Source organism: Girardinichthys multiradiatus, chromosome 21, assembly GCF_021462225.1.
Source record: "Girardinichthys multiradiatus isolate DD_20200921_A chromosome 21, DD_fGirMul_XY1, whole genome shotgun sequence".
NCBI lineage: Eukaryota > Metazoa > Chordata > Actinopteri > Cyprinodontiformes > Goodeidae > Girardinichthys > Girardinichthys multiradiatus.
In genome coordinates this window covers 24,558,922-24,584,043 of record NC_061813.1, presented here as the reverse complement: position 1 = coordinate 24,584,043, position 25,122 = coordinate 24,558,922, and the positions used below count along the sequence as shown (strand labels likewise).

Sequence of the window (25,122 nt, the reverse complement as noted above, 5' to 3'; positions counted from 1 at the left end):
GAGCTGAGGACCTACAGCAGCGCTGATAGGGAGGCAATAGACCGACTCAGCCACAAGATCCTGAAGAGACCCTTGGACGAGCGCTACCAACCTCCTGGGGCATACACAGGCAAGAATGATTAATGTTACCTCAGATGTGCGGACGAAAACCCTAACAAAAGAAAAAACTATTATACAGGTGTGTCTTGAAATGCAGCAATGGTTTTCTTATGGCGATGTTTTTCAAGAAACCTTCAACACTGATATGTAGCGGTAAAAGGAGTACTCGATTTTCTTACTTATGTAAAAGTACAGATACAGAAGCAACCCATTAGTAGTAGACTTTAAAGAGTTAAATGTGTTGTATTTTAATGAAGATTTTTTCTTTTTCATAATGAATAATGGTTGTTACCAAACAAGGTCTAAAGCTATTCAAACAGAAACTGAATGAGCCGGTGGTGTTTTGTTGATGTGTTTGAATGAAACCACTATTTAAAATACTTTTACATTTCATTCAATTCAAAAATGGAGTAGGAAGTACCGTCTCAATAGACAGCAGCATCCCATAGGCTTCCAACCCCTCTTCCTCTGCACCATCATCACCACAGCCTTCCACATCCAGCCAAGGACTGCCTCCATATCAGCAACCATCCCAGCCTCCTCTGCACCCACCTCTTCATCGTCCTGCTGAGCCAAGTGGAGCCTCTGGTCCTGCAACATCAGCTGGGTGCAGTGTTGCAGACCAGGCCCCTGTGAGTAGACTACTCATTAGCTGCAGTGCCACATTATTCATACAGTATATGTGCTTTAACACTCTGAGATTTTACATGCTGTGTTTCGTATTTTAATACTTTCTTGCAGGCTCCAATTCTTGGACCTGATGGCATCCCTGGCTATGATAAGGTGCAGGATTTGGTTGGGTACACGGTGTCCCTCTGTCAGGCACTCTACCTGGATGAGCAGCAGGTCACAGCGGTCATCCGCTGGTGGACTACTCTTCCTGATGGGGACAAGAGGAAGATCAATTATCAGCCCAGACACCGATACAAGTTGGCCCAGGGTCACTTAAGGCCCCTAAAAACACAGGAGTGACACCGGGCTGTGGAAAGTGTTGAGAGGCGTCTGATTGGTCATCCAGGGGGTCCGGCTCAGTGGCCCAGCACCAGTCGCTTAGTTGAGGCCTTGTGCATAAAGCTGTGTTCACTGCACAAGTATCCAAACAAGAAGGACGGATTACCACCACATCTGAGACCTAGTGCTGAACTGCCACACCCTGATGTAGTGCCTTTTGTCCTGAATCAAAGGACTCGTACACAGTGGTAAGCACAGTAGTTTTTTACATAGATATTCGAAAGAAAATATTGCAGTTAATTATAATAATGACAATTTTTTGATTGCAGGTTTATTCGAGCACCCAGGAGTTAGGTGTCCTTACCCAGGGCCTTGCTTTTGAAGGTGGCATCGCTGTGGCCAGCTCAGTTTCCAGCTCTGTGGGAAAGGCTGGATCAAACTCCCTCCACATCAGGGCTCCCACGTGAGTTTGTCCTTCCCCCGAAGAGATCGGGATAGGCTCCCAGGCAGATGACCTGCTGGTGCCGCGGTTGTGCTGCCCATCGCCCCAGCAGCTCCTCTTCCACTCCCAGCTCCTGTGCCACCACTCCAGTTTATTTTACTGAACCCTGGGTCGATGGTGATGGCAGCGGGTGCTGGTCACCCCTCAGATGCCCCTCCACTGGTTCCAACTCCGGTTTTACCTGCCAAACAAGTGGCTCCTGCACCCACTGCCCCGTGTCTTTTTTCTTTATATTACTGAATACTGCTATTATATTACTTCTGTTATATTATAATACTGTATTATTTCTATTATATTATTAGTTGTTTATAAATGGAAGTGTGTTGTGTGTGGTGCTCTGTTTTTGTGAACAAATGCTGTTCATAGATTCTGATTCATTGTGCTGCTTTTAATTGCCTTGGATTGGAGTGTTTAATGTTTACTTAACTGAGGCCAGGGCCACTGTAAGTCCCAGCAGCTTGTCTTTGAACAACAGGCTCCTGCTGAGGGTCGGAGGGAGGTCAGGGCAGGCGCTGTTCATCACATAACATTGATGACCCCGTGGTGAAATTTTATTACTCTACTCTTTGCTGCAAGCTCAATCTCAAAGGCTAATACTAGTGCAGGTACTCTATTGTTACATTAATGAGAGGTAGTAGGCTTAAACAATCAAAATAAGTTTGCATTTACCATGTAGATGTGATGTACATTTACTTTTTTTAACGTCATACAAAAACGATTTTGACTTTATTTTTGTATACGTCTACAAGACTAAACAATAATATTATATCTCATTTAAAAAGGGGCATTTTACACTATTTGAACTTCATTTGCCATGGTACATATAAACTACACATATGAACTATTATATATAAACATTATAATTGTAAATGTTTTAGTACAAAGTTTGCCAAGTCAGTGCAATTGTGTTAAACAATCCACAAAGTTTGACATAATTTTAATGTATGGATGAAAGAATATGCTTTCCTGTAAGGGACTATGCAAAGTGGCCTAGGAACGACGCAGATTAAATCAAGGTTTCCGGGTTCGCGACCACCTTCCGTTAAATACATTCTCTAAAATCTATGAACTACAATATGCTAAAATGCCTCCCCATAATCCTCAGTTCACTACTCCGTGAAAACTCGCACTGTTTTGTGCATTTTGCGTCATTTTCCCTTGTGCGGGGAGGGGGCTCGATATGAGCTAGCGCTCTACCATTTCAGCTAATTCCACATCTGAAACGACTACGTGTGTATATCACTACATATCTATTATGACATCCGATATATCGCGTTCTTGTGTGCATTTGTAGACTTCCCTGGCAGTAAGCCATAAAGAAGTTATGTTAGCTTCCCGCGGGGACTCACGTAGATTTGGATTTAAACAATGAACGAGTTTATGCTAATCTATGCTAGCGGCGTGGAAGCCACGTCGGCAACAAAAACCTGGATGTTGGAGTTCTACCATCTCCCTTCGATAGCTCAGTTGGTAGAGCGGAGGACTGTAGGGTATACACGGTAATCCTTAGGTCGCTGGTTCGACTCCGGCTCGAAGGAGAAGCTTTTTATTTTTTCCCCCTATCAAATGTTTGCGTTTCCATCAAAGTCCATACATTGTTGAAAAACACTTGACGTCTTCCGTTCAGTCTAAAATGAAATAGTAATTAAATACAAGCTTAATTTTTGAAAAAAAATGTTCATATTAATGTTAAAGACGCTATTTCAACATTGAAGTTCTTAAAATATGTTTGCTCTGGTTAGATTGAGAAAGAAGTCCGTCATTGAGTTATGGTTTTATTTTGAAAGCAGGTCCGAGTATGGAGGGACGATCCTGCCATAATTAAGAATATATACTGAAATAAATGATCAATAAATAAGCATACAATTAAATACACAAAGTGATTAAATGTGAATAACTGCATATCCTGGGCGACGGTGGCGACACTGGTAGAGGTTTGTCCTGTAACCGGTGGGTTGCTGGTTTGAACCCCTACTCTGTCTCAGTCGTGTCCTTGGGCAAGACACTTCACCCTCCTTCCCTGCTGATGGTGGTAAGAGGGCTTGGTGGCACCTGTGTATGGAAGCCTCACCTCTGTCAATGCAGTCTACCTCTGTCAGTGTATGAATAGGTTGTAGTGACTGATTGTAGTGTAAAGCGCTTTGGGGTCTCTTGGGACTTGATGAAGTGCTATACAAGTGAAGGCTATTTATGTTTTTGTTCTAATATTTTCTGTACGTTGGATTTTTCCTTAGTATTTTTTTACTCTACGTGTTTGTTCAATGCTATTTATGCCTGTGCTCTTTACATTTCTGAAGCTGCTAATAGACTGGGGGAATTAGAATGCTGTTACGGTTAGGGTTAGGACACCAAATGTCTATCTGCTGAGATAACCATTGCTAAATGCTTTTTTGTGGGGAAAAGCCATGCAGATTCGAGCTATGCAGGCTAATGCTAACCAACCAATAGGGAGAACCTGACGTCTGAAGACACAGCTCCTCCTCATTTGCATAATGAGGCAGAAATGCATACGAAAATGTTCAAAGCCCAGCATAAATAAATAGCATTGAACAAATAAAAAAGTAAATATAAACACGAGTCATTAAGGAGGCGACTGTGGCAGGGTGAATGTGGCTCCAGTGTAAAGCGCTTTGAGTGGTCTGTATGACTGGAAAGGCGCTATATAAATTCAGTCCATTAATAAAGTAGAAATGTGTAATGGATAATAAATAAATGAGGTAATTATTACAAAGGTGAATAAATAAAGAAGCTAATTAAATTAGATATATGCATTTATGTCTCATTGAATACTTTAATTACTGCCTACATTTATTTATTTACTGTATTTTTTGTGCATTGATTTGTATGCTTATTAATTTATTGAGCATTTATTTATTTCTGTATATATTCCTAATTATGGCAGGATTGGTCCTCCATACTGTTCACATGAATCCCTTAAAACTAAGTACTAAGGCAAACTGAAGTATTTAGTAAAAGTAAACAGGTGACACATAGCAGTGCTACGCTCGCTAGTCTAGCCAAAGCAGTGAATTTTTGTATTTACATAGAGGATAATCAAGACATAAATTTGGAGGAAAACAAAAGATTCCACTTACTGCAAAGAGTTAGGCATTAAATTTGTTGAAGTGCTACCCAAAGAGGACTGGGCCACTTACTGATCAAGCCAGGAAAGCGGGAAGAGTGGCTTATTTTTTCGGTCCTTATGGGTATAGAGATGGTCGCCAAATCACAGTGATCATTCCTTAGTAGTTTTAAGTAGGACCTAGTATAAAGAGAAAGAGACGTAAATGATATTAGAAATTTGATACCAGTTTATTAGACAACAAGAATATTGCTCTAAGATTAAAGAAATTATCAAGGATGTGGAACCTGATGACGATCACAGATAACATAAATAAAGGAGAATTCTTGCAATATAAGATTAAATACTATATATTTCTGCCAAGGAAGAAGGAAAAACGACATGAATGTGATTTTTTCAAAGAAATTAATCAAAGTTGTAACTCTTCCGATTCAAAAAGTCAAACATTAATGGAATTACAATCCAAAGTAGATGCTCTATTTTTGCAAAGAGTACAAGGTGCTTACAGGTCCTTCTCAAAAAATTAGCATATTGTGATAAAGTTCATTATTTTCCATAATGTCATGATGAAAATTTAACATTCATATATTTTAGATTCATTGCACACTAACTGAAATATTTCAGGTCTTTTATTGTCTTAATACGGATGATTGTGGCATACAGCTCATGAAAACCCAAAATTCCTATCTCACAAAATTAGCATATTTCATCCGACCAATAAAAGAAAAGTGTTTTTAATACAAAAAACGTCAACCTTCAAATAATCATGTACAGTTATGCACTCAATACTTGGTCGGGAATCCTTTTGCAGAAATGACTGCTTCAATGCGGCGTGGCATGGAGGCAATCAGCCTGTGGCACTGCTGAGGTCTTATGGAGGCCCAGGATGCTTCGATAGCGGCCTTTAGCTCATCCAGAGTGTTGGGTCTTGAGTCTCTCAACGTTCTCTTCACAATATCCCACAGATTCTCTATGGGGTTCAGGTCAGGAGAGTTGGCAGGCCAATTGAGCACAGTGATACCATAGTCAGTAAACCATTTACCAGTGGTTTTGGCACTGTGAGCAGGTGCCAGGTCGTGCTGAAAAATGAAATCTTCATCTCCATAAAGCTTTTCAGCAGATGGAAGCATGAAGTGCTCCAAAATCTCCTGATAGCTAGCTGCATTGACCCTGCCCTTGATAAAACACAGTGGACCAACACCAGCAGCTGACACGGCACCCCAGACCATCACTGACTGTGGGTACTTGACACTGGACTTCTGGCATTTTGGCATTTCCTTCTCCCCAGTCTTCCTCCAGACTCTGGCACCTTGATTTCCGAATGACATGCAGAATTTGCTTTCATCCAAAAAAAGTACTTTGGACCACTGAGCAACAGTCCAGTGCTGCTTCTCTGTAGCCCAGGTCTGGGGAATGCGGCACCTGTAGCCCATTTCCTGCACACGCCTGTGCACGGTGGCTCTGGATGTTTCTACTCCAAACTCAGTCCACTGCTCCCGCAGGTCCCCCAAGGTCTGGAATCGGCCCTTCTCCACAATCTTCCTCAGGGTCCGGTCACCTCTTCTCGTTGTGCAGCGTTTTCTGCCACACTTTTTCCTTCCCACAGACTTCCCACTGAGGTGCCTTGATACAGCACTCTGGGAACAGCCTATTCGTTCAGAAATTTCTTTCTGTGTCTTACCCTCTTGCTTGAGGGTGTCAATAGTGGCCTTCTGGACAGCAGTCAGGTCGGCAGTCTTACCCATGATTGGGGTTTTGAGTGATGAACCAGGCTGGGAGTTTTAAAGGCCTCAGGAATCTTTTGCAGGTGTTTAGAGTTAACTCGTTGATTCAGATGATTAGGTTCATAGCTCGTTTAGAGACCCTTTTAATGATATGCTAATTTTGTGAGATAGGAATTTTGGGTTTTCATGAGCTGTATGCCAAAATCATCCGTATTAAGACAATAAAAGACCTGAAATATTTCAGTTAGTGTGCAATGAATCTAAAATATATGAATGTTAAATTTTCCTCATGACATTATGGAAAATAATGAACTTTATCACAATATGCTAATTTTTTGAGAAGGACCTGTATGTCAGGTTGAGAGTAAAAGGGATTGAAGCCAGAGAAAAATAACTCTTTGTATTTTAGCCGCTCAGAAAAAGTAAACAGCAAAAGAACTCAGTAACTAACTTATTGATTAAGGATGAGGGATGCAATGACAGTGAGATTATAGGAAAATAAATCTTTAGTTATATTCCGCTGACTTCTCAGAGACAATTCTAATCATCTCCTTGAGCAAATCCAAAGTAAAAGTCCACAAATTGAAGAGTCATTTAAAAATGTATGTGATTCACACTTCAAGCCTGGGGAATTAGAGACAGTGGTTTCCAAAATGCCATTTAATAAATCACCAGGCACTGAGGGTCTTACAACCAATTTTTATCGATTTATCTGAAAAGATAAAAAAGATCTTCTACTTAGGGCTATAGATGTATGTATAGAGAGAAAAGAGTTTACTCCTAGCATGAAAGAAGGTTTAATTATCTTAATCCCCAAATCCAGAAGAGATAAACAAATAATTAACAACTTAAGACCTGTTACTTTGTTAAACACATACCATAAAAAAGTATCTCTGGTGTTATTGCTGCACAATTAAAACAAGTGATCTTAACAATAATTAGGTTAAAACAGTCTGTTTTTTTAAAAGGTCGATCAATACCCAACAATATCTGACTTGTGTTAGATCTGCTTCACTATAGTGACTTATTTAATGAAGGGGGTTTTATGTTATTCTTAGGCTTTTATAAAGCTTCTGATGGTGTTGAGCCCCCTTTTTATAATGCAGACCATACCCTAATATTGGCTTTGGACAAAGGTTCCTCAATGTTGTGGGAATACTATACAGCTCTGTCTCTCCAAATCACAGTACAAGCCCAAGATTTTAGGTTCAAAAGAGGAATAAGACATGGATGCCCCTCGTCACCCTTACTGTTTAGAATAAACAGTAAGGGTGACTAATCACCAGTTAGGGCCTGTCAAGTGTAAAAACCAGCCGATTTCTCTGTGCATCTTGATGATTAAAAATAGGTTGAAATAATTATTTTTCCTTGTAATGCATGCAATGGATGAATAGAAATTGATTCATATTTCATAACAGAGCTAAGTGAAATCTTTTAATTCCCAAACCAACTTTTATTGCCAACACTAGCTTGGATAATTACAGCATGTCTCCTCTCAGTAAGGGGATGCTACATGCTCTGCATCGTTGATCAGCGTGTTAACTGACAAATGATCCCTGCTGCAAGCACCCCTGTGAAAGTGTAATTTAACACTGATAGTTTTTGCCTCTGATTTGCTTGCTACTTGTGCTGACAACAAACATTATCGTTTAGCCTGACCATAAAATGGCTAATAACATCACTGCAGATACATTTGATGGATGACTCAGTGGTGATAATTACTAGTTGCGTAGAGGACAGTAGCACACACCACACACTAATAATGCATTTTTTTACTTGTTTGGAGGTTGTTGTAGTTGGCCTCATGTTCTTTGTCACTTCTGGGTTGCCTGTTAAGCATTTTGTGTAGATACATCTTCAGGTTTGTGTGTGAGTGCCTAGGTTGATATGTCTGTGCTTTAATGCTAAAAGTGTACAGTGCCTTTCAAAGGCAACTTCAGTGTTAAGATTATGAATTAATTTGATAGACTATAAAATGATAACTGAAGCATAAGGAAAAGGATACATGGTTTTTAAAAAGTTTCTACAAATAGAGATCTTAATAGTGTGGCTTGTGTTTTTAATCAACCTCTTTTACTCTGATACCCCTAAATAAAGTCCAATACAACAAACTGCTTTCAGGAGTCACCTGTGTTTTAAAGGAGTCCAAATGTGTGCAATTTAATCTCAGTATAAACACAGCCATCTTTGTGGAGACCAAGGAACACTGAAGACAGGTCTGGGATAAAGTTGTGAAAAAGTTCCGAGTAGGTCTTAAAACAATACCCCAAATTCTAAAGACTTCAAAGAACACTGTTCAATCCAACATTTAAAGAGGGAAAGCATATGGTACACCTGTAAACCTACCAAAAAAAGAAAAAACATTGTTGAAACAAAGCCATTCCCACCAGGAAGCATGATGGGGGTGGCATCATCCTGTGGGATGCTATTCTTCAGCAGGGACAGAAAGGATGGTCAGAGTTGATGGACAGATATGTGGTGTTAAATCCAGAAAATCCTATAGACACTCCAAATAACTTCAAACTGGGACAAAGGTTGATCTCCCAGCAGGACAGCAACCCTAAACATACAACCACAGCTACTACAAAACAGTTTAGATCTAACCAAATTCATGTATTAGAATTGTCCAATCAAAGTCCAGACTTAAATCCAAATGGGAAATTCGATGGCGCGGTATCAGTAGCAAAATTAAGACTATTGCACACCCAGCGGTGAATACTTCTTTGTTGCAGGAGGCTATATCCACTCCGAAGCCAGCGACTAATCTGATTAATGACAGGCCGGAGCCAGTACCTGAGCAGCCGGACAATGAGAAGGAGAGTACTCACCTGCGTTAGCAATGGATGGCTGGTGATAGCATTGAAGAGTGACTAGCATGCCATTTTTCTTCTCTTTTTTGATGGTAGGTGGCGCAGTGGCGGCTGGTCAAAAATATTCTTGGTGGGGCTGATGTAACAATACATTTCTCTACCTACTCCAATATAGGAAATGCAATCAACAGTGAGACAAGAATACAAGTTGAACAGCACCCGTTTCATCATGCCCACAGAATGCCAGGTCCAAAACCATCACAAAACTTAAAACAGTCAAGAAGTTTAGATAAAATATGACGAGTCCTCTCAACCTCTTCATTGTGCCTTCTTACCTCAACGCGGTGTCCGTCTTCCTGCTGCGCCGCTATGCTAATCTTTCCGAGCACAGCTAGCTTGACACAGTTTTCCATATGAACTCTTGGTTGTTCATGCGTCTTAATGCGTTCGGAGAGATGCTTCAAGTTGGTTTGTCCTGACGGTGTCCACGTTAAATCACATTTGGCACTTTTAAAAAGAATGCTGACAAAACAGAAAAGAGCATTGGCTGTTCCACAGCTGGTCAGCCACGATTTGCGCTCGAACCAACTCTTGCAAAAACTCCAATTGTAGACTTGATTTTTCTCCTTGCTCTGCTGGGTCCCAGCTCCTTAACCCGGGTTTTCTCCTCCACTGTCCTTCTTGCGAACAGATAGATAAATAAGGATCTCACTGAATTCAGTGGAAGCTGCACCTCACTCGTTAAGTTCGCCATCATCCCTCTGACAAGCATTTTTTTTTTTTTTTTACCTGCGTGGGGCGACATTTTCAGGGCCCCAAAGCCATTAAGTTCTGTGACACCTGATTGGCCATATATATTTAGTCATTTGCCCTAGCAACTGCACATGACTGGCTATTCAGCTGCACCACCGGGGCACTCTGAACAGCGCACCATTATGGCATACCAGTCTTTCTGTGGGAATACGAGTACTACTGGAAGCCCAGATTGCTTTGATAGCTGCCCTTGGGTCATCTGCATTGTTGGGTCTGGTGTCTCTCTTCTTCCTCTTGACAACAGCCCATAGATTCTCTATGGGGTTCAGGTCAGGACAGTTTACTGGCCAATCAAGAACAGTTTCCAGTAATGAACTTTTTCACAGTATTCAAATTTTCTGAGACTTTAAATTTTGGGTTTACTTTATCTGTTGGCCATAATCATCAAAATTACAAGAAACAATGACTTGGAATATATCACTCTATGTGTAATGATTCAGTTTCACTTTCTGAGATGAGTGGCAAAAAATTATTACGCTTTTATGCAATATTCAAATTTTTTGAGATGTACCTGTAGATGAATCAATTTTGCGAAGCATGGTATCTCATATCATGGATATATTTCAGTTTGGTCTTTTCCATGAGATAAATGCAGCAAAAACAATAAAAGTGAATTACAGGTTGGAAATGATGCTCTATTGCTATGCTTCAACAAATATGCTGTGTTTTCAGCAATTATTTATTAACTTTTATGCAATGTTACAAGTCTGACAACGTTTTTTGAAATGCTTTAAATCATAGATTAATTACCTTACATGAAAGACTGATTTTTCACCATTTTGTGACCCATCAGTGCATACCTAGTATGCCATTTTCCTCTTGACTAATACAACATGACAGCCGCATGTTGCACTTCTGTTCCCTTTATAGTACGGCTGCATGGAAATGAATGCAGTGCTTTTCACACCGAAGCATCAGAGTCAGTGAGTCATGTTTAACCATCTTAGACAGATGTTGTTGAAAATAATGAACGTCTCTTTCTCTCCCTCTGTCTCTCACTCCCTCTAATTTCTCTCCCTTTGTTTTCACCAATCCACACAGGGACACCAGAATGCTGGTGTGGAACCACAGCTTCAAGCATGTACCCAGTTAATGCCTTAAAGGTGAGAAAAACATAAAAATAAAAATAAAACACCACTTTTACATCCAGTTCTTAAGCATAAATCTGCTGCTGCCTCATTTGATCTGAAAATCTATTCAAATGTCAATAAAAGCAATCTTATTAATATTTGTCATTTCACCACAATCCTCTACAGTTTGAGTACTTCTCCTATAATGCAGGATTACTCATTAATATTCTTTTTTTTATTATTTTTATGAAGCTCTGGGAACGCCAGTTTATTCAGTTTTAATCAATGATCTTTAAAAAGCCTGAACTGGTCTGATTACGTGTTCATTAACGAGAGAGGACTGTTCCGGTCCTCACCATTTAGCTGACGCCTTAAAGTGAATTCAGATGAGATCAATTAGAGAGATGTTCTGGGTTGTGTTTGTGTGACTAAAGTGAATTCATAATTCTAAAGCCATTACCGCCTGACTCATAATATTGCAGCGGCGGCTGGCAAAACTCCAATAAAGATTGACAAATTAAGAGCAGTATGGAGACTTCTTAAAAAGATGAAAGGCTAATATAAAAGCCAGACAGTGCTGCCTTTGAAGCTGAAAGAAGCAGCTTTAAAGAGCGCAGTGTGAAACTCCTTGCTCAGCGGTAATTTGAGGATGTATAGCAAAAAAGGTCTGCAGGCACTTCTAAGTTACACGAGAGGAGGTTTTACACGCATGTAGCTGCGCACAAACAGCTCACTCACAAGATAAAAGTGTGAACGGGACGAGAAAAGGAAGCAAGAGCAAAGGGTGCCATCTGTTCTCTTGTATGAATATTTCAGTTAGGGGGAAGTCACATGGCAAGCAATCACTGGCTGTGATTTAAAAAGTCTTTGTACAAGAGAGAGAGGATCTTTCTGTCCAAATATATTTGAACATTTTCAGTGTCGATTCTGGAAATTGGTTTTGAACTAAATATGGATCTCTACATGTTTTCATCACAGATGTTATGAGTTATGGGATGGGGGAGCTTTAAGTTGTGCACATTTTATGCTTGAGCAATTTGTATTTATCACCTTTTATTCTTACACATATATAAAATTCCATTCAGAAAAAGTAAGCGGAGTCCACATGTGTAATGTTTATAAATTAAATGGTTATGTTCACTGTCCTACTGGAAGTCTTTTGAACCCTCAATCAGGTTTTCTCCCAGGATAGCACATATTTGCTTTCCTGTCCCTGCTGAGGAAAAGCATCCCCTCAGTATGATGCTGCCACCACCGTGTCTCACAGTGGGGATGATGTGTTCAGGGTGAAGTGCAGTGTTAGTTTTCCTTCACACATGCCATTTTTAAGAGTTAAATGTGGTCACATTTAATCAGAGCATTTCCTCCCCATATTTGCCGAATCAACTACAATGCTTGCAACAAGCAGAACTTCTTTTGGCCTCTTCAACAATGATTTCTTTCTTACCTATCTTCCATAAAGGCCAGATTAGTGGAGTAGTACATTAGTGTTGTTTGTTTGTTGTTTGTTTTCTAATGTTCTTCAACAAATCTCTGAGGCCTTCACAGAACAGCTACTGAGATTGAGGAACGCACAGCTGGACTAACTGCATGGGTTCTAGAGGCATTTAGTTTCTTTTGATTTTATTTGGGGGTATCATAGTAAAGGGTGTTGAATACAAGTGTCCGCCACAGTTTTCACATTTTTGAATCCATGTAAACATCCCCTTTCTCTAAACAGTGCTGTCCTACTTAGTTTCAGTCGATCACTTAAACTCCCTGTAGAATACATGGAAGTTTGTAGTTAAGATGTGACAAAATGTGGACAATTTCAAAAGGTATTAATACCTTTAAAAAGCACTGATTGTATTCATCTTTGAAACTGTGGGTCTTCATCAAATGATTTAAGTTAATTGGGAGGGATTAATCTAATTTATTAATAATTTGGTAATATTTTTTGAATCCATGCTTGGTTTTCAAGTATTTTTCTTTTTTACTGTCAATCTTTCAGGCCATGAGAGTCAGAGCATCTTCTGTTGTGGTTTCAGGTTCACGTCCTAACTGTCCCACTGTGTGCAGGACATCTGCAAAACATTTTTGTGCTGAAAGAGGCCACAGATCTTCATCCGATGCACACAAAGAAATGTTCTTCTTTTTTACATTCAAGTTCCTTATTACCATGTAAACAGAAACCAAGGATTTTGAAAAACTGGAAAACAGCTTTGCACTTTGTACCGATATATAGACTATGCTTTTATTCTTCTTTGTTGCAAATTATCAGTATTTGTCAAGGTGTAAATGTTTGTCTGATACTCCCTTTACTGTACAATTTTTTAAATAGACTCGTACATAGGGTTCCTATACAATCTGGAAATTTGATTTAGGCATTTTCCAGATCTGGATAAGTCTGGAAAGAAAATATGTCTGGGATGGAAGCAAACTTACATTTAAAAAATTGTATAACCTATCCCATTCTTTTAAAGTTGCATCCATCCATCCATCCATTAATCCATCCACTAATCCATCCATCCATCCATCCATCCATCCATTAATCCATCCACTAATCCATCCACTAATCCATCCATTAATCCATCCACTAATCCATCCATCCATCCATCCATCCATCCATCCACTAATCCATCCATCCATCCACTAATCCATCCATCCATCCATCCATCCATCCATCCACTAATCCATCCATCCATCCATCCATCCATTAATCCATCCACTAATCCATCCATTAATCCATCCATTAATCCATCCACCAATCCATCCATCCATCCATCCATTAATCCATCCATCCACTAATCCATCCACTAATCTATCCACTAATCCATCCACTAATCCATCCACTAATCTATCCACTAATCCATCCACTAATCCATCCACTAATCCATCCATTAATCCATCCATCCACTAATCCATCCATCCATCCACTAATCCATCCATCCATCCACTAATCCATCCATTAATGCATCCATTAATCCATCCATCCATCCATTAATCCATCCATCCATTAATCCATCCACTAATCCATCCATCCATCCATCCATCCATCCATTAATCCATCCATTAATCCATCCACTAATCCATCCACTAATCCATCCATTAATCCATCCACTAATCCATCCATTAATACATCCATTAATCCATCCATCCATCCATCCATTAATCCATCCATTAATCCATCCACTAATCCATCCATTAATCCATCCACTAATCCATCCACTAATCCATCCACTAATCCATCCATTAATCCATCCATCCACTAATCCATCCATCCATCCACTAATCCATCCATCCATCCACTAATCCATCCATTAATCCATCCACTAATCCATCCATTAATCCATCCACTAATCCATCCATCCATCCATCCATTAATCCATCCACTAATCCATCCACTAATCCATCCATTAATCCATCCACTAATCCATCCATCCATCCATCCACTAATCCATCCGTCCATCCATCCATCCATCCATCCATCCCTCCCTCCAGAAAATAATTAAATGTTCACCTGGAGAATGTGAGCATCCTCTACATGTCAGTGACAGAAATTCACAAGCTAGCACTGAATGAATGGCTTGGTGTTCATATTTATAAAACAGCTGAGGGGAGCAGTGTACAATACTTTTGTTCTTGTAATATTATATGCATAGCATTAAATCAACAGCTTATGTTGTATTAATATAGTACATTGGTGAAATGTCACACTTTTTTAACAGCAGCGTGGAAATCCTGCAGTTCTGTTTTCCAAAGTGGTAGAAGAATCCAGCACATTTCCTCCAAGATAACAACGTTTAGCAATAGATGGATATTCAGATTGAGTTGCACAATGAATAATATATGAGCCCTGTGTTGTGTTAGAAAGTTAACATCATATTTAAGATATATCAACTTTACTGTAACGAAGATGAACTCCCACATGGAAATTTATGTAACCTCATCTTCCATGAGATGACGTAAAAAGACGTCACTCTGCTTTGAGGGGAACCAGTGCAACTCTAGGTTAAAGACAAAACTGAGATACACTCAACAGAATGCCTTAAACCCCATCTCCTCTAAACCACAAAATGTTTAATCCTTGATTTCTTCACAGAAAAGTGAAGCTGAGGAATTTTACCGCTATGGAGCTGGAGATCTGATTCATCATGATTTGCTTCCAATACACTGAAGGTACAGTTAACAGTGGCTGTAGTTCCCAGAACAGCTGGATTTACACTAAAACTAAATTACACGCATGTGATCTCCATTTACCACTGGAGGCAGTTGGTTATGCTAGATTTTATTTAGTGGTATCAGAGTAAAGGGGACTGAATACAAACCCACACCAAACTTTTCAGATTGTATTAGTAAAAAAAAAACGTTACATTTTTCTTCCACTTCACAACAATGCTCTGCTTGCTGTTGATAAATCACATAAAACCAAAATAAAATACATTTACCTACATGTTGGTGGTTCCAACATGAGGTATGGCTTTTTTTTTTTCTTTTTTTTTTTTGCATAAAACTGAAACAAACTATTGAGACGTTCTCTTACAATAGGTTTTTAACGTTTCGTAGTGATGATCCTGCAATGACAACTTAACGTAAGTCAGAAATTGTGAGTGAATGGGGCCAATTTACGTTGCAAGTTCTGACTTTTCAAATCAAATGAAATCAAACTCCCTTCACCGTCCACTCCAAGGCGCTCTTGTCCGCCACATTGCAGTTGGAGTACCGAGCTCAGATGCAGAAGTTTAACACACTCTGAACTGCAGCCACCTGTAGGAAATTGTGAGGATGTTAGTCAGGAGTGATGTTTGTTTGAAAGAACGGCTCCTGATGTCTCACAATCCCCAGCGAGATCAGAGGTCTGTACTCCAGTGAAATGACTTTGGAAATTTCACAGATACATTTTAATAAAGGGTTATTAATAAAATAAACTCCCGGTATTGCAAATTATCTAAATCCTTAGGCTGGTCAAACATACCTGAAGCCTGATAAGGTATTAACACAGAAAAAGGATGCCACCTAGTGGCAAAAGAAGAGCAAGCATTGCCAAGTAGATTTACAACTCCACGGTGACGTTATGGCAGTTTTCACCTCTTCACTACAGTAATGGATTAAAAAATATATATATACACAGCAACATACATATACACATTTATATGAATATATATATATAAAAGCCAAAGGGTGGAGTCTGAACCCTTTACCCTGATACCCCAAGACAAAATCTAAAAGCCAAAAGCAATTGCCTTCAGAATTCACCTAATTAGTGAATAGAGCCCACCTGTGTGTTATTTAATCTAATTAAAAATCCAGTTTATATGTGAAGAACAAGACTCAGAGGTTTCTTAGAGAACTTTAGAGAAGAAATAGTACCACGAGGACCAAGGTACACAGCAGACATGTCAGTGATAAAGCTGTGGAGACAGAATCACGTTGTGCAGAATCATGCTGTGGGAATGTTTTTCAAAATCAAAGTTAAGTCAAAGTTTGCTTAATTGTCAGATAAACCATCTTTATGGGGAATACAGAATATTTAAAATGAGATGCTCTAGGATCTGTGGGGCAGCTATGCAACATAAGGAAATAAAATGAAATACAAGATCCAAGTGTAACAAAATTCAAACACAAAATTCAAGTAGAAAAAATAGTAACTTAGGGCAAGGTTTGTATGATTAGGGGGCAAGACAAAGAGAAAGGGCACAGCATGAAGAGAGTTGAGGTATATGACAGCCTGATGGAAAGGTTTTTGGCGGGTTGTGTAAATCTCGTAAGGGAAGGGAGAGAGACACCAATAATCTTCTCAACTGCTGAGAGTCTGGCTCATCTTCATTTGCAGAAGAGGTAGAGACAGTTTGGCTTTCCTGGCAAGTATTGCAGCATTAGGAGTCCAGGAGAGATATATTGTAATAAGCACACCCAGGAACCTGGTGCTGCTCACCTTCTCCACAACAGAACATTTAATGGTCAGAGGAGCATGCTGTGTGTGCTCCCAAGGTCCACAACAATCTCATTTTGCCTTCAGAGAGAGAGATTGTTGTCTTTACACACAGTGGCTGTTAGCAATAGACAACAACGTAAACTTTTACCAGAGTGCCATTGTAATTTCCCAATTTTTCCACAAGATGGCTCTGCCTGCATTGAGTAAATATTTTTTTTCTGGTGAACTCTGTGAGGGTTGCCCTCGGGAGTACCACAAGTATGTAGTGCACCCGTGAAGAAAATTCGCAGCACACCTGTATTCCTAAGGCTCTTCAGACCATTACGCAACAGTTTCAACATACCTGCCTCAAAGGTGTGTCCCTAGGCATGTTCAGCCGTTTGTTTATGCATACTGTGAATGGCAAAAAAACATTGTGGTGTAAATTAATTAACACAAAGGCTTCCTAAATCATTGTCCCTTGTGGGCTCTTGATGTAGTGGGTGTAAAATATATGCTGCTGTGTGCACACACTGGCACAGCTGTAACACTGATTAAACCTGTCATCATGTAACATGATTGCAGACTCTAAGCTCATCTCAGTAGCAGGATACAACAGACATCTAGGTAGTAGTGCAACTTCAGTATAGGGTTGTCATTTATATTAGATGTAAGGATTTAATAATATTTTACTTCTATCTTTACAGCGTAAGTAATTAAACTGAAAATTGATTATTGTAGTACTGCTTATTCACCTTTAATAGAGTTAGAAAAATTATCTGGTTTGTAGGGGACAGGTTTTAGTGAGGGAGCTCCTTTTTCATGGGTGTTGCTGTGGCAGAAATGTAAAAATATTACAGGTCACCATCAGCATAAATGTCATATTAATTTTAGCCTTTAAATATGCATTTAACCCATTCTATTTCCACTGCTGCAAGATTACACAACATACAACTTTAAAGTATTTTTAAAAACAAAAATTTGCTGCACAAGTTCAATATTTATTGCTGTATTTTCTTTAATCCTTAAAGGTACAAAACTATACATACATGAAATATCCACAAATATCCTCACCAATATTTGCACAAGTATTCTTCAGCAGGTTGGAGAGAAACCACACACTTTCTATAGTCATCTTCAAAGTCCTCTCATAAATCTATATTTAACCAGCTCATTTAATAAGAAATGCAAGATTTCATTTAAATTGGCTGGTTTCCCAGAAGTTGGCCTTTAGGCATGGTTCATAGATTTTTAGTATGGTTGAGGTTCCAGAAGAAGTGCAAAGTTAGCTGTTGAAAAGCAGAAATGTGTGAAAACCTGTATTTAGCCGTTTTGGCATTGGGGATCATTTTTAGCTTGACCAAAGAATTTTGAAAAAAAGATCAAATGCAGACTGATCACAGTATATTGTATTTGTATATATCTGAAGAGGAAGTTGTTATTGTATAAATAATATTATCATCTGCATAAAAGTGAACCATGACTGAATCTAGACCTATCCCAAATGTATAAACTGGAAGATGCTGAAACACCAGTGTCACAATGCACAGCGGAGAGAGTTTAATGGACTGAGCGAGTGTTGCCCAAGAAGGAAGACACTGATTAATATATGTAAACATTTGACTGGCATTATCAGTCCAACAAAAAACAGCTTAACCTTCTTTAGGCTGACTTTTTGTTTACAAAGCTTGACTCTCATAATGTGTAACCTAGATGTATGATTTTCTTTTGAAAATAGAATCATATGTTTGACATAACTGTCTTGTTAAACATTCACATGTTTTCTCTATAAGTAAAAATCTCAATCTTTACAGCAGGAGTAGGTGTATGGTGTTTTTTTAATAAATATATATAAATACAATAATGCAAGAAAGGACAAAAAGAATTGTGTCATACTTGCCCTTAAACATGTAATGCATTTTGCTTGGGGGGGGGGATGATGGCAGGCAACCATATTCCGGATCACAGAAATAGGCATCATGAGGCATATGCTTGTGCTGACACTGGCCTTGGATGGCTGTTGCCATGGTGCACTCATTGTCCCTCAACACATGGACATGGCATGAGAAACCTTGAGTGAAAATTGTCATATTCTGCATGGCTGCTGAATATTCTTCATTGGTGACACTTGGATAGTGCAGGAAGGCAGCTAGTCTTCTGAAAAAATTGATAATAAATGTAAAGCAAAAGGGTGCATCTAAAATGAAATCATCAGCAGGTATGAAAACAAACATGTTAACCTTATGTAAAAGTAGCACAATATCATGGCATTAACAAAATAATTTTAAACAAAGGTGTTTAGTGTGATTTAATTATGTGGTGCTTTTTCAGTTTCCATGTTTTTGTGTCCTTTGTGTAAGCAAAGGAAAATTGTATTAATCTTCTTTCAGGCAGCTGAGTGGCAGTTCCCGACAACAGGTGGGAAAGGGTCAATACCAGGTAGCCAACCTGCAGTCAGCTGCTAAACAGACACATCACTTATGATAGCTTTCTAGCTGCAGTTTTAAAACATAATTACTTCAATAACAGTGATGGGTAGCATTTATTTACTTTCCACGCCATGATTGTATTCGGGGGTTTTTTGCCACCAGAAATATTTACTCAACAGTTAAATTTGTCTTTCTTAGCATGGAAAAGTGTAGTAGCCTTTTCTTCAGGAGGGTTTGGGAAACTGGTCAGAGTTGATGGGAAGATGGATGGAGCTAAATCCTAAAAAAAAACTTTTTTAAGATGAAACAAATATACAACCACAGCTACATTAGAATAAATTTGAGATGAAAACACAGTTATGTCAGAGAAAGACCCAGTCAAAGTCCAGTCCTGAATTCAGTCAAGAATCTGTAAGACTTGAAGATTGCTGTTGCAAGATAATCTCCATCTAAATTGACCTAGCTTGAGCTGCTTTGCAAAGAAGAGTGAGCAATAATTTCAGTCTTTAGATGTGCACAATTGATAGAGACATACCACAAAAGTGTCAAAGCTTGAGTTGCAGTGAAAGATCGTTCTACAAAGAACTGACTCAGGGGGGTAAAATACAAATGCATGCCATACCTTTCTGATTATTTGTAGTGAATACAACCTGAGAACCATGTAGGATCATTTTTACTTTCACGCCACTTATGCACTTTGTGTTGTTCTGTCACATAAAATGGCAAACAAAAATATGTTGAGGTTTTTGGCTAAAACGTGGCAACAGTGCGAATACCTTTGCAGTAATGTTAACCGGCATATTAGGCTAATTTAACATAAAATGAATTTTTGAGTCACCACACTTATGCAGCAAAATTGCCATAACTTAACAGAGATGCAACATTTTAAAACGTTTGCTGCGCTGTGTTTCAAACAGCTCCCAAGTAGTATGACTCATGAGAGAAAGGTAATCACGGGCAGTGATATGGACCGCTGCAGGGCCAGCCCCGTTGTGGAGGAATACCCTTGAGAAAGTCCACGCAGTCTGCAAATGACTGCTCATATAATTCTAGGGACCGCCCTGGCTCTGCAGCCACTCACATGTCTCGTTACATACAGCGCTGAAAGCATTGTCCAATTACCGTGCAGTTTACAAACACTGCCTTCACGCCATTGGCTAACCGTAGAAAAGGGCGGTTTTTAAAGGTGGCTCGCTCCAACAGCACCATCTCTGGCAGGTGTTGTGCGCTTTAAAACAACAGAATGTGGTCATTTTATAGCACGATAGGCAGGTAGCCGTAGAGCATTAAGCTGTCTTTAGGTTATTTTTTGTTTTGGTTTATGCTTTTATGTTTGTACCATTTAAGTCACTGCGGTACCCCCAGAGGAGCGGCGTTGAATGAGACCAACGTCGGGGTTCCCCCCTCTCTCTCTCAGCCAGACACTTTGTGTTTTACGACCAGCGGTGAATTAGACATCACGCAGCTTCAGAAAAAAGTCGGAAAAGCCCCTGCATATTGAATAGATTTCACCACCGGCCGAGTCCTGAATGAGAGAGGAGCCCTTGCCGACCGCCGCCGTCAGGATCCCCCCCATCCCCGGAGCTGCCTCTGCTCTCCTTCGCCCGCCGGTGTTGGCACCAGAAAATGATATGTTGATGATATTTTCTGGAAGCGGTCGTGCCTTTTGTTTTCATTTCGGGGGTTGCAATATGCGGATCCACGGGGACGCCACGAAGCCCGGGCGAGCGGACGTTTTTGCTCTGCTTTGAAAAATGAGGAAGCGATTTCATAAAGACCCAGAAAATGACAGGAAGGTCTCGTCGTCCGTGGGCCCGGATTTGAGCAAAATGAGAAAGAAAGGGGCAAATGCAACAGCAGCAACGACGGCATGAATAGTTTCTCACAGAATGACACCGAGGGAGGTAAAACGGCGGAGGTAGACAAGACGCAGCATCGATGAAGGAGATCTGGACAAGTTTTGAGTCGCTCATAATGAACAGAAACACTCTACAGCTTCGTGTCAGATTGTTTTCACCATACTGAAAGCTATTTCCTTTCACCTTTGTTGGAGATTTTTTATAATTCATCACTCATCTATTTCTTTTTATATTGCATGTATTATTTTTTTCTTTTATATTTTTGATCCGGAACCAGCCCTGACTGTTCAATGGAAGTATGTTATCAGTTACCGGTTTTGCCTTTAGACAGGCCGGTTCCCAAGCATGTCCTCAGCCGGAGGGGAGCCATTAGTTTCAGCTCCAGCTCTTCCCTTTTCGGGGCTCCTGATCCAAGACAGCTGTCACAGGTAAAAAAAAAAAAAAAACTTTCTTATTTTACTTTTATAGTGGGAATCACACTAGTGTATAATAAGCAATTTCCCTACAAATGCATTAATAATTTGCGGGAATCTTGCAGGTGGTTGTTGAATAATGAAGTTCCTACACACACACACCTGTACTAATTTGTATCTCTATCCTTATTTGGATATTTAATTCTAAACTATTGTTAGTAGTCAAATGTGAAGCTTTCAGACACCCAACTGCATGGTGGTGGCAGCATCATGCTGAAGGTCTGTTTCACTGCCTGAGAGGCACTGGTTCATTGCACAAAGTGGGTGCCAACAGCCAACAAATCAACAGCTAGGTGGTTGAAACATGGACACAACTGGGTGTTCAATAATGAACAATAACAGATCGGGCTACACAAGTCAAACACTAAGCTTATGGTTGGGGCCTAACAGCCAAACATATTTAAAATGATTGCTTGATGCCTAAAAACAGTCAAAATAGGAATCTAATAAGCTGTACCAATTTTGCCAAGAGGAGTGGTCATGTATATATCCAGAAGTATGCCAGAAACTTGTTAAAAAGAACCGAGTGGTTAAGGTACGACTACATAACAGACAAAGAAATATTGTTCTGAGTGTATGTTTATATTAAAGCTTGTATGTATACTTTTGGGGCACCTGATCCAGGACAGGTAACACAGGTAAAACAGAATCTAAATATCCACTATGACAACTATACAGTCATAGTGGTGATTACACAAGCTTATAATAAACCTATTTCCACATACTGAATTAATAATCTGCAGAAATCTTATAGGTGGTTGATGGGTATTTAAATTACTGCACACATAAATCAATATTTGTTCATTTGTGTAGCCTACCTCTAACTTCAACTTAGTTCACCCCTTACCACTAACCCATACATTACATTCTACTACATTTGGATCAGGTTTTGTTTTCTCTATGGAATACCAGCTGGCATGGTTGCAAAGTTTTCAAGTCTGATGTCAAAGCAACATTTAATTTAAAAGAGCTTTTAAAAACATTGAAATGATTACCACTGCTATGTAGGTTAAGTATTATGCACGTTACAGCAGTTTTTGGCATTGTTGTTTATATCTCGGTGTACAATAAAAGCTGTGAAAAACTAGAATCCAAAATAACAAACAAAAGCTTAACAGTTTAACTCCGTTTCAAGCATCTCGCAGCTCATTGAAAAGGATTTAAACCACAAGAATGTAAAAATGTTAACAGTTATGGTAGGGTAACTTTTTAGAACCTAGATATTCTTCTGATACTGGTACTCGGCCCATACCTAGTAAGCAGACACACGCACAACATGAGCATTCAGCTGCACAGAAGCCCTCACCATGTTCTTATCAGTTGGATCTTTTACGAAAGACAAGAAGCCGTCTCCCAGCTTTGAATTTGTGCGTGCTGACCTTAGATAAAAGGCTTCTCTTTCAGCCAGCACTAACTTTACGCTTGAGTTTCCTCCTGGAATTTATCAGAAGGAACGTGCCACTCTGTTATTTATGCTATCATATGGTGACACATTGACATAGCATAAATTGAGTAAGACTTGAACTTCCTTTTTTCTTCTAGGGTATTAAAAATATCCCTCTGGTTAGTACGCCTCTATTTATTCCACCTGCTGTATGGTTAAAGATAAAAAGTGTGAGCAGAAACAACCGTCTTTAGGTCGTAAGTTCACATTTCTGCTTTTCTTTTATGTTTGTAGAGAAACAAGTAACACAGTTTAGTGCATCTACATTGCATTAACCTGTACTGAGTCATTTCATAGCATTTGTCTTTGATGTGTCATCCATTAGTTCTTTGTTCAGAAGAATAACATAACCAGGTGTAAAATGTGAGCTCAGGGAAGAAGATGTAGACACAAATCACTGGGAATTCACATTTTTCTGCATTGTTTTTATACATGTTGTTTAGCATTTTTAAGGTAGTTTTCTTGATGTCTTTTGGTTGCATTGTAAGTTTTGCCAGTCATTTTCTGGCTATCGGCTTTTGTGCAGAGCTCATTTGTGTATGTGTGCCCTATTTAGTTGGATGTCCACTTGAGTTTTGTGCAGCAGTTTCTACTTCACATAGCTGTTTGTGTAAAACTGGATGACCCTGTCATCCATCCTCACAGGCAGGTCTGTGAAGTCCTAATGCATGGTCTTAAGAAATTAACGTGGCCTTTCACTGTATTCTACTGGTTGATGTCGTGAAATGGTTCATTAGTTGGCTTAACATCACTTTTGAACAGTTCAGCTATCATATTTTAGTTTCCGTTATTATTAAAAATGGTTGGAAGACAGCGTCAGTAGCTGAAGTGCACCTTTTTGCAGATGACACTATACTTTATTTATGTCTCCGAAATTGCTTTCTATGCCCAAGGAGAAAACTGCATTGGGACCTGACAGTGTCAGTTATAAAACAAATTGGTATCGGTTGGAATCAGCATGTCAGGCTTTTTAAAGATCGGTGATAGCCAGGAAACTGCATTCGGTGCACCCCTAATGATAGCCTTTATTTCAGAATGCAAAATGAGCAATTAGTAAAAAAGCTGAGGGTAAGACTAGGACTTTATAGCATTAGGGTGTGCCTTTAACATTGTCAGGCTATATTTTTCAGTGTTCATGACTGTGGTGATCTTATTTATGTACATGCTGCTAGGGCCAGCTGTCCTTTCACATAATCCAAAAATAGAAGTGATTTTTAACCAGTTCAGTTAAAAAAAAAAAGTCAAGGAGCAGTTTGGTTGTCAAGTGTGAAAACTGTTGATTTGAAATATGTGCAAATCTGTAAAAACAAGCCATAACACATGGTATGAGAAAAATGCTTATCCATCTGACGAATAATCATACTACACAGGTCCTAAATACTGACCAGAGGGCACATTACCTGCCTAACACACAACTAAATCACAATACCTGACACAGAAATGCCACAGAAAGAAGCCAAGCACTGAGTAAGGAATGACTAGACAGCCCCTGTTGACACAAACCATGTTGTTACGGAAAGTGGTTACTACAGGATACTTTCTAGGTATGCTAAATGTTTGTCGGCTGCGCCGTGATGGCATGCTCTGTATGCCTCCTTGACGCCTCCATAAGTCTTTCAGTCTTGCTACAGCAAACAGTTTTAAAATTTTCCTTTCTTGTTTCAAGGGGTTATTAACCAGACTGTAGCGTTCACGGAACTTAAGAAATTTGGATGGCTGGAAGCTGCGATCTCTTTTGTGCAGGAAGATTTGTCGCATAAAATATCCCATTTATTTACTGTTTCTTCCTCAAAACCAGTCATTGATCCAGAGCTGCTTTCCTGTTCAAAGAAAGTTGTTTGTCTATTGATTTAACATCTCTGACACTGAATAAGAAATCGAGTTTCCAGCAGATTGAAATGGCTGCCATTTAGGTTGTCACCTGGAACAATATTGTGATAAATTGAATATATTTTATCTATTGCCCAGGTGTA

The 25,122-nt window shown here is 39.4% G+C and overlaps 1 protein-coding gene, 2 long non-coding RNA genes and 1 other non-coding gene across 8 annotated transcripts in view; all 4 read left to right on the top strand.

The window, feature by feature from the left end:
* The first annotated feature begins 517 nt into the window (after window positions 1–517).
* LOC124857728 lies at window positions 518–2,336 on the top strand. Its single transcript, XR_007035664.1, has 3 exons — window positions 518–731; window positions 841–1,298; window positions 1,380–2,336. It is a non-coding gene; the product is annotated as an uncharacterized LOC124857728 (long non-coding RNA).
* Window positions 2,337–3,004: 668 nt separating this feature from the next.
* On the top strand, window positions 3,005–3,090 carry trnay-gua. Its single transcript is given in 2 exon segments — window positions 3,005–3,041; window positions 3,055–3,090. It is a non-coding gene; the product is annotated as a tRNA-Tyr (tRNA).
* Window positions 3,091–9,086: 5,996 nt separating this feature from the next.
* On the top strand, window positions 9,087–11,156 carry LOC124857729. Its single transcript, XR_007035665.1, has 3 exons — window positions 9,087–9,260; window positions 10,852–10,904; window positions 11,023–11,156. It is a non-coding gene; the product is annotated as an uncharacterized LOC124857729 (long non-coding RNA).
* Window positions 11,157–20,582: 9,426 nt separating this feature from the next.
* The window catches only part of pde7a (phosphodiesterase 7A), a 36,868-nt gene continuing 32,328 nt past the window's right edge, over window positions 20,583–25,122 (top strand). For 3 of the 5 annotated variants that reach the window (XM_047349773.1, XM_047349772.1, XM_047349771.1), the window contains exon 1: window positions 20,584–21,660. In XM_047349773.1, the coding sequence (XP_047205729.1) occupies window positions 21,523–21,660 (138 nt within the window). In that variant the 5' untranslated portion in view covers window positions 20,584–21,522. Of the gene's footprint in view, window positions 21,661–25,122 lie in introns of all 5 variants that reach the window. The other 2 variants (XM_047349770.1, XM_047349769.1) reach the window with 1 other exon arrangement.